This window comes from Physeter macrocephalus, chromosome 12, assembly GCF_002837175.3.
Source record: "Physeter macrocephalus isolate SW-GA chromosome 12, ASM283717v5, whole genome shotgun sequence".
Lineage (NCBI taxonomy): Eukaryota > Metazoa > Chordata > Mammalia > Artiodactyla > Physeteridae > Physeter > Physeter macrocephalus.
In genome coordinates this window covers 78,010,043-78,022,069 of record NC_041225.1, presented here as the reverse complement: position 1 = coordinate 78,022,069, position 12,027 = coordinate 78,010,043, and the positions used below count along the sequence as shown (strand labels likewise).

Sequence of the window (12,027 nt, the reverse complement as noted above, 5' to 3'; positions counted from 1 at the left end):
GCAATCCCACTACTGGGCATATACCCTGAGAAAACCATAATTCAAAAAGAGTCATGTACCACAATGTTCATTGCAGCTCTATTTACAATAGCCAGGACATGGAAGCAACCTAAGTGTCCATCAACAGATGAATGGATAAAGAAGATGTGGCACATATATACAATGGACTATTACTCAGTCATAAAAAGAAATGAAACTGAGTTATTTGTAGTGAGGTGGATGGACCTGGAGTCTGTCATACAGAGTGAAGTAAGTCAGAAGAAGGAAAACAATACCGTATGCTAACACATATATATGGAATCAAAGAAAAACAAAAAAAATGTCATGAAGAGACTAGGGGTAGGACGGGAATAAAACACAGACCTACTAGAGTATGGACTTGAGGATATGGGGAGGGGGAAGGGTAAGCTGTGACGAAGTGAGCGAGTGGCATGGATATATATACACTACCAAACGTAGGGTGGATAGCTAGTGGGAAGCAGCTGCATGGCACAAGGAGATCAGCTAGGTGGTTTGTGACCACCTAGCGGGGTGGGATAGGGAGGGTGGGAGGGAGGGAGACGCAAGAGGGAAGAGATATGGGAACATATGTATATGTATAACTGATTCACTTTGTTGTAAAGCAGAAACTAACACACCATTGTAAAGCAATTATACTCCAATAAAGATGTTAAAAAAAAAAAAGAATAACTATTTACTACATATATGTATTCATCATTCTAATTCACTTACCTGGACTGTTTTTGCAGAATGATTTGCATGATTTAAGGTGGTTCTATCAGCATCTGAATCAGACTCTGTCTGCCTCAGGGAAGTACGTTTTTTCTTGGCAAGGTCTGCATCTCTATTGTACGAATATCCGAGTTTAGAAGTGGGAGATAAACTTGGTTTTTTGACAGGTGATTCAGGATCTGATCTGCATTCTAAGGGTCTGGAACTCTCTAATTTTTCTTGCTCCAAGTTACTACTGATGTCTAGATCCTGAAGCTTTTGCTCAACGGTCTCCTCACAAATAAAGGGTGGAGACACATCCTTCTTCTTATCACTATTGTATAAGTCACTTAATTCTAAAGTCTCAGTTTTCAATAGTCTCTTCTTGCCTAACAAAACTTGTGCGTGGTTTGAATCTGTACTGTAACATATTCCAGGGTCATCGGATCCTGAAGTCCTTCCAGAGCTCTGCTGGGACTTCTGGGGTTCTGTGTCACTTTTAGTCCTGCGACAGTAAGGGGAGGCTGTGCTTGGACTGAGATGATCATCAGGAGTCTGGTGTTCACTTTCTGACTCTCCAACCCCACTATCATTTACAAATACAGAGTCGTCCTGGGATAAGAAGTCTACCGCTCCACTGGTAGGTTGCTGCAGTTGAGGCTCCCGTTTCAGATCACTAAGCTCTGCATAGAATTTTTCCTGATCAACAGAACTATTTGTATCTGTTTCATAGTTGCCAACTTTATATGTGCTCTTACTGCTGTTTTCTTCTATTTGAACAACATTTAATTCTTGCCCACTGAAATGTGCCCTAATTTGATAGAGATAAGTCATAACAGTCAGTTTGTCAGGAATTGCTAATAAAACCATATCAGAAGGTTCCAATAACCGGGAAATTCCTATGCTGGCAAATCCATCATATGCCTTCAGAGGAAAGAAAAACAGAAGATATATTGAAGAGTTCAGACAATCCATACATTTTAATTTTTTTTAAGAAACTTAAAACATCACCTCATTTCAAAAACAGCAAAAACAGCAAAATAACAGATGTTAACTAGACTTGCTGTGGTGAGCATTTCACAATGTATATAAATATCAAACCATTATGTTGTACACTTGAGACTTAGGTACTATTATATGGCAATTACACCTCAAAAAAGAGTTAAAAATAAAACACAATTCAGTTACCTTTTTAAAAAAACAAGCAAAATTTTAACGGCTTTTTGTTGCTATTGGAGGGTACATTATGTTACTGACATTATTCCACATGAACAGAACAACATTCCAAGTTGGAAATTTGTAAAAGTTTGGTAGATTCAAGAGTAAAACATTTTTATTAGTTAATAACAATTGAAATGTTCTTCTCCAATAAAGAAAACAAGCAAAAATGAGAGTTAAAACAAACAAAAAAACTTAGAATTGACTTTTGTGATAAAGAACTAGGGTATAAAGAAATAATAATTCATCTGGAGCTTTATTATTCCTATCAACCCCTCTTTTCAGTGGTCACGTAATTGCAGTGATTTGTGAAGATAAAGTACAGGTAGATATCCCAAAAGAGCTAACTCCTAGATTGCCTGGTATAAAATATAAGTAAGTGCTACTTAAGACTAGAAACATAGAAACATTTTTAAAACACCCAATTAAGACTGATTTTCATAATGAGAAGAGTGACTTCATTTTCACTTCATCCATTTTGGAAAGAAGGAAATGTTTTGAGTAGTACAACCTAGTTTAGAATGTGAGGCTGCATTGTATTACTTTTGTTAGCCTTTAAATGACTGTGGCACATCAGGTTTTTCTAGTTTTGAAGAATCAAAGCTGTTTCTCAATTTACAATTAATTATTACTATCCTGAACTAACCCTTGAAAACAGCATTGTGTTGCTAGGAAGCATTAAAAATATGGCTAAACATTTAGATATACTCTTGGAAAAACTAAGGACCCTCTAGTTATATTCTTGCTTTGGGACATAAAATGTCTCGTCTTTGTAACAGCCCAGATATAGGATCATAATTCAAAGTTTTTCTAAAAAGAAAGTTTAGGAAATTATGTAATAATTCAGAAGGAATCAGTCTTTTGCATATACATGTTACAGTGCATTTCTACCTTTGAATTTAATCCTTGTATTCTCCCTGTAGTTTAATAAATGTTATGGAATAAGAAAAAAAATGAAAAATAAATTGTGATATTAAAACCTCTTCAATTTTCACAGCACTACGCTTTATAGTATAGGTACCTCAAAATATTTACTTGAGAGACTGGCTCAGTTGGTGTGCATGTTTGGGCCTGTTTGTTATTTTACATGTTTTAGGAAAATTAAAGTCATTTTCTTCCTAATGAGTCCTGACAACTTGATTGACAGACATCAATTGTAGACCATCAGGAAAAGCACCACAGGCAGTATTCTAAACATTTCCCAATTATCTAAAACACTGACATACTGGCTAAGATCAGATGTCACAGGTAAATACCATTTTTATACAGCACTTTTTACAGACCTGGGAAAATGATTAGCTTACTTGAGGGGAATCTCCTGCTGGTGTTTTGTTTCATGTAGCAATTCATTTTATGCACACTAATTGCACTAAAAGAAATTTAAAAACAAACCAGATTTCTTGTAAGCGAGGTCAAGACTTTATAAAGGAATTTTCCCATAGGTTAACCTCTTCTGCAATAGTCAATCACCTACTGTCTTTTTAGCTGTGTGTGGAGAAAAAAGAGGTCTTTAAAAGAAAATAGTCTTATTCATTGCTAGATGTTATTTAATTGGTAAGGAGTCACTGCCAGTTATGTTATGCATCTGCATGGAACATAAGACACAGGCATTATTTCTTCTACTGTTTTAAGTCCAATTAAGGGCGGATGGGGTTACCCGGAAGAACTATGTGAAGACGGAAATAAGTCTGTAGGTAGCAAATGATACTCAAGGTAGATATCAGGTAAGAAGTTGTGGGACTTCCCTGGCGGTCCAGTGGTTAACACTCCATGCTCCCAATGCAGGGGGCCTAGGTTTGGTCTCTGGTCAGGGAACTAGATTCTGCATGCCACAACTAAAAGATCCCGCATGCCTCAATTAAGACCCAGAACAGCCAAATATATAAATAAATATTTTTTAAAAAAAGTTGCAAAGTGATGAAAAGGAAAGTATAACAACAATTATGTATTGACTTGTGCAATGAATGGGATCATCTAAATTAAAATCCTTTCAAAAAGCTATAATTGGGACTTCCCTGGTGACGCAGTGGTTAAGAATCCACCTGCCAATGCAGGGGACATGAGTTCGAGCCCTGGTCTGGGAAGATCCCACATGCCGCAGAGTAACTAAGCCCATGCGCCACAACTACTGAGCCTGCACTCTAGAGCCCGCAAGCCACAACTACTACTGAAGCCCACGTGCCACAACTACTGAAGCCCGTGTGCCTAGAGCCCAGGCTCTGCAACAAGAGAAGCCGCCACAATGAGAAGTCCGTGCACCACAATGAAGAGTAGTCCCTGCTGGCCACAACTAGAGAAGGCCCGCATGCACAAACGAAGACCCAATGCAGCCAGAAATAAATAAATAAATTTATTTTTTAAAAAAAAGCTATAATCATCTGCCCTTTAAGATTTAATTGAGGGGCTTCCCTGGTGGCGCAGCGGTTGGGAGTCTGCCTGCCAACGCAGGGCACGCGGGTTCACACCCTGGTCTGGGAAGATCCCACATGCCGCGGAGCAACTGGGCCCGTGAGCCACAATTACTGAGCCTGCGTGTCTGGAGCCTGTGCTCCACAACAAGAGAGGCCGCGACAGTGAGAGGCCTGCGCATCGCGATGAAGAGTGGCCCCTGCTTGCCACAACTAGAGAAAGCCCTCGCACAAAAATGAAGACCCAACACAGCCATAAATAAATAAATAAATAAATAAATAAAAAGCACTCTTTCTGCACAAGGATCAGTGAAATAAATCTCAGTAATAAATGCAAAGTTGAATTAAAAAAAAAGATTTACTTGAGAAAAAATTTTAATGAGATATATTTCTCTTTGTAATAATATGTAAATCCAAGGTATGTTCATCATTATTAAATTTCTGAAAAAAATAATGTAAAGAAGTATAACTTAAGCCCTAATGAGATTCCTCATACTCTTTAAAAATATATAGCTAGGTAAAATAAAAAATGTTTGCTTTTCAAAATTTTAAACAGTAACTTGAAAGCTCCACTTTATAAAAAATAATAATGGTTTATTTTATAATGCTCTTATCTGCATTTAAATTTGCTTATTCAAATGAAAGAAAATGCAGGTAAAGAACTGTCATATCTAAAGATACAGTTGTCTCTTGGTATCCATCGGGGACTGATTCCAACACCCCCTGCAGATATCAAATCTGGGTATGCTCAAGTCCCTTATGTAAAATGGTGGAATACAGCCAGCCCTCTGTATCTGTGGGTTCCACATCCATGGATACAGAGGGCTAACTGTATAACTTAACTGATGAAAAATAAGGCATTTTGCTTTGACAGACACAGGCTCTTCAAAATCATACAAGAAATAATTCAAGAGAATGACTTACTTTGAAGCATGACTTCTATAAAGAAAATTATACTGATTTTTAAAGATTACCTTTTTTCTTTTTTTTTTTTTTTTTTTTTGTTTGCAGTAGGCGGGCCTCTCACTGTTGTAGCCTCTCCCGTTGTGGAGCACAGGCTCCGGACGCGCAGGCTCAGCGGCCATGGCTCACGGGCCTAGCCGCTCTGCGGCGTGTGGGATCTTCCCGGACCGGGGCATGAACCCGTGTCCCCTGCATTGGCAGGCGGACTCTCAACCACTGCGCCACCAGGGAAGCCCGAGATTACCTTTTTTAATAGCATATTTCAATTAAAAAAAACCTGACTGCTTTTAAATGTTTTTCTTTGGGGCCAGCATCATGCATTTGCAAAGAAACAAGAATTCTTTAATGGAAATATAAATTTTTGGTTTTAGAGAGCAATAAAAGTAAAAAAAAAAAATTTGATTTAAATTCTCATCTGTTAATTGAACTTCTATCAAGGTTCCCTTTATAGTCTTTTTCTCACTGGTGGTTTTAACTATTTAAAGTAAATTAAAAACTTTAGCCGAGACTAGAGGTTATTAATCACTTTGGCCCATGAATTCTTTTGGAAACGAACCCCTTCTCAGAATAATGTTTTGATGTGTATAAAATACATATGATTACTCTTTTGACAAAATTCAGCACCCATTTTTGATAAAAACTCTCCAGAAAGTGTGCATAGAGGGAAGCTACCTCAACATAATAAAGGCCATATATGACAAACCTACACCTAACATCATACTCAATGGTGAAAAGCTGAAAGCATGTCCTCTAAGATCAGGAACAAGACAAGGAGGTCCACTCTTGCCACTTTTATTCAACATAGTTTTGGAAGTCCTAGCTACGGCAATCAGAGAAGAAAAAGAAATAAAAGGAATCCAAATTGGAAAAGAAGAAGTTAAACTGTCACTGTTTGCAGATGACATGATACTATACACAGAAGATCCTAAAGATGCTACCAGAAAACTACTACAGCTCATCAATGAATCTGGTAAAGTTGCAGGTTACAAAATTAGTAGACAGAAATCTGTTGCATTTCTATACACTAACAACAAAAGATCAGAAAGAGAAATTCAAGAAACAATCCCATTTACCATCCCATCAAAAAGAATAAATTATCTAGGAATAAACCTACTTAAGGAGACAAGAGACCTGTACTCTGAAAACTGTAAGACGCTGATGAAAGAAATCAAAGAAGACACTAACAGATGGAAAGATATACCATGTTCATGGATTGGAAGAACCAATATTGTCAAAATGACTATACTACCAAGGCAATCTACAGATTCAATGCAATCCTTAACAAATTACCAATGGCATTTTTCACAGAACTAGAACAAAAAACCTTAAACTTTGTATGGAGACACAAAAGACCCCAAATAGCCAAAGCAATATTGAAAAAGAAAAACGGAGCTGGAGGAGTCAAGCTCTCTGACTTCAGACTATACTACAAAGCTACAGTCATCAAAACAGCATGGTACTGACACAAAAACAGAAATATAGATACATGGAACAGGACAGAAAGCCCAGAAATAAACCCACGTACCTATGGTCAATTAATCCATGACAAAGGAGGCAAGACTACACAAGGTGGAAAGACAGTCTCTTCAACAAATGGTGCTGGGAAAACTGGACAGCTACATGTAAAAAAATTAAATTAAATCATTCTTTAACACCATACACAAAAATAAGCTCAAAATGGATTAAAGACCTAAATGTGAGACTGGACACTATAAAGCTCCTAGAGGAAAACATAGGCAGAACACTATCTAACATAAATCACATCAATATCTTTTTCGATCTGTCTCCCAGAATAATGGAAATAAAAACAAAAATAAACAAATGGGACCTAATTAAACTCAAAAGCTTTTGCACAGCAAAGGAAACCATAAACAAAACGAAAAGACAACCCACAGATTAGGAGAAAATATTTGCAAATGATGTGACTGACAAGTCTCCAAAATTTAAAAACAGCCCATGAGGCTTCATATTATCAAAACAAACAACCCAATCAAAAAATGGGCAGAAGACCTAAATAGACATTTCACCAAAGAAGACATACAGATGGCCCAGCGGCACATGAAAAGATGTTCAACATTGCTAATTATTAGAGAAATGCAAATCAAAATTACAATGAGATATCGCCTCACACCAGTCAAAATGGCTATCATCAAAAAATCCACAAATGATAAAATCTGGAGAGGGTGTGGAGAGAAGGGAAACCCTCCTACACTGCTGGTGGGAATGTAAATTGGTACAGCCACTGTGGAGAACAGTATGGAAGTTCCTTAAAAATCTAAAAATAGAGCTACCATATGACCCTGCAATCCCACTCTTGAGCATATATCCAGAGAAAAACATGGTCCGAAAGAATACATGCACCCCAGTGTTCACTGTAGCACTCTTTACAATAGCTGAGACATGGAAGCAACCTTTATCCATTCCATTTCATCGATAGAGGAATGGATAAAGAAGATGTGGTATATATATACAATGGAATATTACTGAGCCATTAAAAAGAATGAAATAATGCCATTTGCAGCGACATGGATGAACCTAGAGATTGTCATACTGAGTGAAGTAAGTCAGACAGAGAAAGAGAAATATCATATGATGTCCCTTATATAGGAATCTAAAATGAAATGATAAAAATGAACTTATTTACGAAACGGAAACAGATTCACAGACTTAGAGAATGAATTTATGGTTACCAGGGGGGAAGGATTAGGGGAAGGGATAGTTAGGGAGTTCGGGACCAACATGTACACACTGCTATATTTAAAATGGATAACCAACAAGGACCTATTGTATAGCACAGGGTACTCTGCTCAATGTTATGTGGCAGCGTGGATGGGAGGGGAGTTTGGGGGAGAATGGATACATGTATATGTATGGTTGAGCCCCTTTGCTGTGCACCTGAAACTATCACAACATTGTTAATCAGCTATACTCCAAAATAAAATAAAAAGTTAAAAAAATATATATGATTACAAAAGAAACCAATTATTGAAAAATACGTATTTGAAAATATTAGGAAAATGGAATTTGAGAAACACTAAATGTGCTTTTTATGGATGTACAAACTGCTACAATTATGAAGTGATGAGCTTAAAAAGTAGTTGTAGATATTTGCAACTGTAAAGTGATATGAAAATATCTGAGATTCTAAAGGTGAAAAAGTCTCAGGCATGGCTAATACTACAGTGGTTTGTCGTCTAAATTCATAATTGAAGAAAATGCTAAATTTCAGTTAAAGAAATGAGAAAATAAATTGTTTTTTCCCTAGCCATGATCAAGGATCCCCTGAATTCTATCCATAGCTCCCAGGTTAAGAACTCTTGCTCTAAGACAACACTTTTCAGTTGAAGAGTTCAATTCAGCAGGAAAAAAAGCATTAAATGAGTACCTGCTGTATGCTGAGATAGGTGCTTCCTCCTTTTTTATGTTGTGGTGCACACAGAAAATTGTAATATTGTGCTGCATTTTGGGGTACATAGTTAAGTCAGCCTGCAGCCAGTCAGCTGGCCCAGAGGGCTCTAGCAACTCAGGCCTGTGCAGCTACCCTGAGGGCTGAAAGGATCAGTATCTTCCCCACACCAATTGGGAAGCTCTGACCTCAGTACATTAATTAATTATGTGGGAAAAAAAACTGCACAGTTTACCAGAAAAAGGGGGAAAAAAGTGGGAAAAAAAGAAAAAAACCCCCAATGTTCTTATCTTTTTGCCTCTGGGAACATATGCATTCTTTTTTGCATACCCATCAGGCTCCTGCTTTCATCCCCTCCCAACAGGTTTTTCTAAACTCATGGCACAACAGTTTGAATTGCACTTTTTAAAAGCTAAATCTTGCTAAGAGCTAAATAAAAGCTAAATAAAAACTCCTTTAACAAACATTTAACAGTTAATGAAGTTCATACATATTATTATAATCTGATGCCAGTCTGGCACTTGTGATTTTTAAAGGCCATGACAAACTAGAGTAAACCTTGCATCCTACTAGAACTGCAGGCAACAGACTGCCTTCTGTGAGCTATAGTTAGGACCTCACAAAACAACCTCACTTTCCCCAAATTAATAAAAGCCTGCGGAGAAGCCAAAATTGACAGGAAACAGACTACTTTCTGTGAGCTATAGTTAGGACCTCACAAAACAACCTCACTTTCCCCAAATTAATAAATGCCTGTGGAGAAGCCAAAATTGACACTGTGTATTTTTTTTCTTTGGCAATTCTTACCTTTTTGTTGTTCTCTTTAATGTCTTGAGGATTCAGAGACTTGTAGTCACTGAGGGAGAAAATGGCACAGTAGGTACATACAGTAATTGATAAAAACAGCTGTTTTTAAAACACACTGAATCTTAAAATTTGACGTTCAATAATACCAAAGAGTAGCAATTTCACAGCAATTCTATCAACAAAACTAATAGTGGGGAAATTAAGGAAATAAATAAATAAATAAAAAACAGTGATTACAAGTTCCAATGCCTGAAGCTTTCCATCTAAAAGAGAAGTTAAGGCAGGGGACCAGAGACTAGCCTTGACAACCAAATTCACCATGAGGTAACCCCTTGTTGTCAATGTATAAAGAGCTACAGGCTTATCTGTCTCATCTCATTTTAACACTAACACAATTTTCATAATAAGTTGAAGTCAGTTTTTTGTATGAGATTAAGGAAAAAAATATGCTCTTTTAAAACAGAAAAGATTGTTTTTAGGCATCAGGAAGGAACTACTTTTCTTTGTGGGATATATTTCTTCTCCCAAAAAGCAAGAGTATGGGTGATAAAAAAAAAAAATCAAGTATTTCAGGACATGTGCTAAGAAATTATTTTATGGTTTGTTTCTTTTTTTTTAAACGTTATTATTTACAAAATATTTATAGGAATGGAAAGTGTTTCTACTTACATTAAATCTGGTCTAAAGTGGTGTAATATTGCACAAAAAGATAAACCATTTCTCCACGATGTAGTAAAATTGGTGATTTTCACTCCCCGGTAATTTTTTGTAACTTCTTTGCACCATACAAGCAACGACTGACTAGCATTTGGCTTTCGTCCCAAAACAGGACTTGGTATAGGACTCGGCTAGAAAAAATGAAAAGAGGAAAACATTAAAATAATTTAATGGAAGATGAAAATTAACATTAATTGACCTAACTGGATCACTTGAACACTTTGATGTCAGTTTAGGTACTTCAAAACTGTCACTTCAAGACAACTGTAACCTCTAAGAAAGGAGACATGAATCTTAAGTTATTATCTTCAGTTTTAGCCTATGGCGTCTGCTTGACAAAGATATACATATGCAAGATTTTAATGTTGTACATAAGAACAGGCCAAGAGCTACATTAATGGAAACATTAAAGTATTTAAATACTTAAGGCTGAATATCTATATAACTCTCACATACTAAAAAAATCTTCCCCAAATGCAATCATGTACAAATATAGTTTCTTTTTGAGTATATTAAAAAGAATGTATTTTGAAGTCTAACTGTAGCACAAATTGTTAGTAGTGGAGAGGTCAAAATAATAGTTTTTAAAAATACAGTAATTGGGAATTCCCTGGTGGTCCAGTGGTTAGGACTCGGTGCTTTCATTGCAGGGGCCCAGGTTCATTCCCTGGCTGGGGAACTAAGATCCCACAGGCCGCGAGGCACGGCCAAAAAATATATATACATATAGTAATCATACACGTTAGTGCAATGATAACCATATTCAAACATACTTCTGATATAAATTTAATGCTGGCAAAACATATTTAGTTATTAGCGACAGTCAGGTGTTGGTAGTAATAGCACACATCAGTATATAATTTGGATTTGCTCCAAATATCTTCTAATTATTGATGGCTACTTTTGGATATTATTGGGTTAGCTAGGTGTGTGGGTGTAGGGGGATGTGTGTTTTAAATCTAAAGCATTTACTTGATTTTTCCCCTTGTTCATATACTTAAAACAACAATGATGACAACAAAACAAAGACTCATAATAAGATTTTTATCCTAAACTTTTGTTATTCTTAAAACCATGTCATTTTCTTTTACTGAATAACAATCACATTTTGTGATGGTAACTTTAGAGGTTGATATAATTGAAAACTATAAAAAAAAACTACTAAAAGTTTCTAGACTTTAAATATTGCTATCAATTAAGAGTGCTGGCTATAGACATAAATAAAAGCCCTCTAAAACAAGGTGAAAGGAGAACAATTATTTACCCCTAATATCATTTGAGTTTAACAAGCAAACCATTCTTGCCACACAGCTTACTTAAGAAAGACCAATGATGCCCCCATTTGACAAAAGGATGTTAGTGCCAAATAATTTAAATCAACCGCACGTAATTATGATTTATGTATTCACTGCTCCTGTGGGAAGACAAGTAAGAAACACCAAGAATGTAATTTCTTACTTTTTATTAACTGTCTGATTAACAAATTGTTATATAAACAACCATGAATCTAGCAAAGCACTGTTCTTTAAATGATCACCTATACAAAGTCAATGCTGAAAAATTTCCAGGTCATAAAAATCAGCAAATTTGGGTCAGTTCTACTTAATATGAAGAAGTAGATAAAAACAGAATCCCCAATATAGGAGGATATGTACCTTAGAATAAATGATACCTTTTTTTTAACATCTTTATTGGAGTATAATTGCTTTACAATGGTGTGTTAGTTTCTGCTTTATAACAAAGTGAATCAGTTATACATATACACATATCCCCATATCTCTTCCCTCTTGCTTTTCC

The 12,027-nt window shown here is 36.3% G+C and overlaps 1 protein-coding gene across 4 annotated transcripts in view; it reads right to left on the bottom strand.

Moving 5' to 3' along the window:
- Positions 1 to 12,027, bottom strand: part of EHBP1 (EH domain binding protein 1) — a 343,347-nt gene that overhangs the window by 95,920 nt on the left and 235,400 nt on the right. For all 4 annotated transcript variants that reach the window (XM_007108111.4, XM_024133485.3, XM_007108113.4 and 1 more), the window contains exons 11-13: positions 10,183 to 10,361; positions 9,514 to 9,562; positions 733 to 1,635 (exon numbers count right to left, since the gene is read on the bottom strand). In XM_007108111.4, coding sequence (XP_007108173.2) covers positions 733 to 1,635; positions 9,514 to 9,562; positions 10,183 to 10,361 — 1,131 coding nt within the window. The remainder of the gene's footprint in view (positions 1 to 732; positions 1,636 to 9,513; positions 9,563 to 10,182; positions 10,362 to 12,027) is intronic.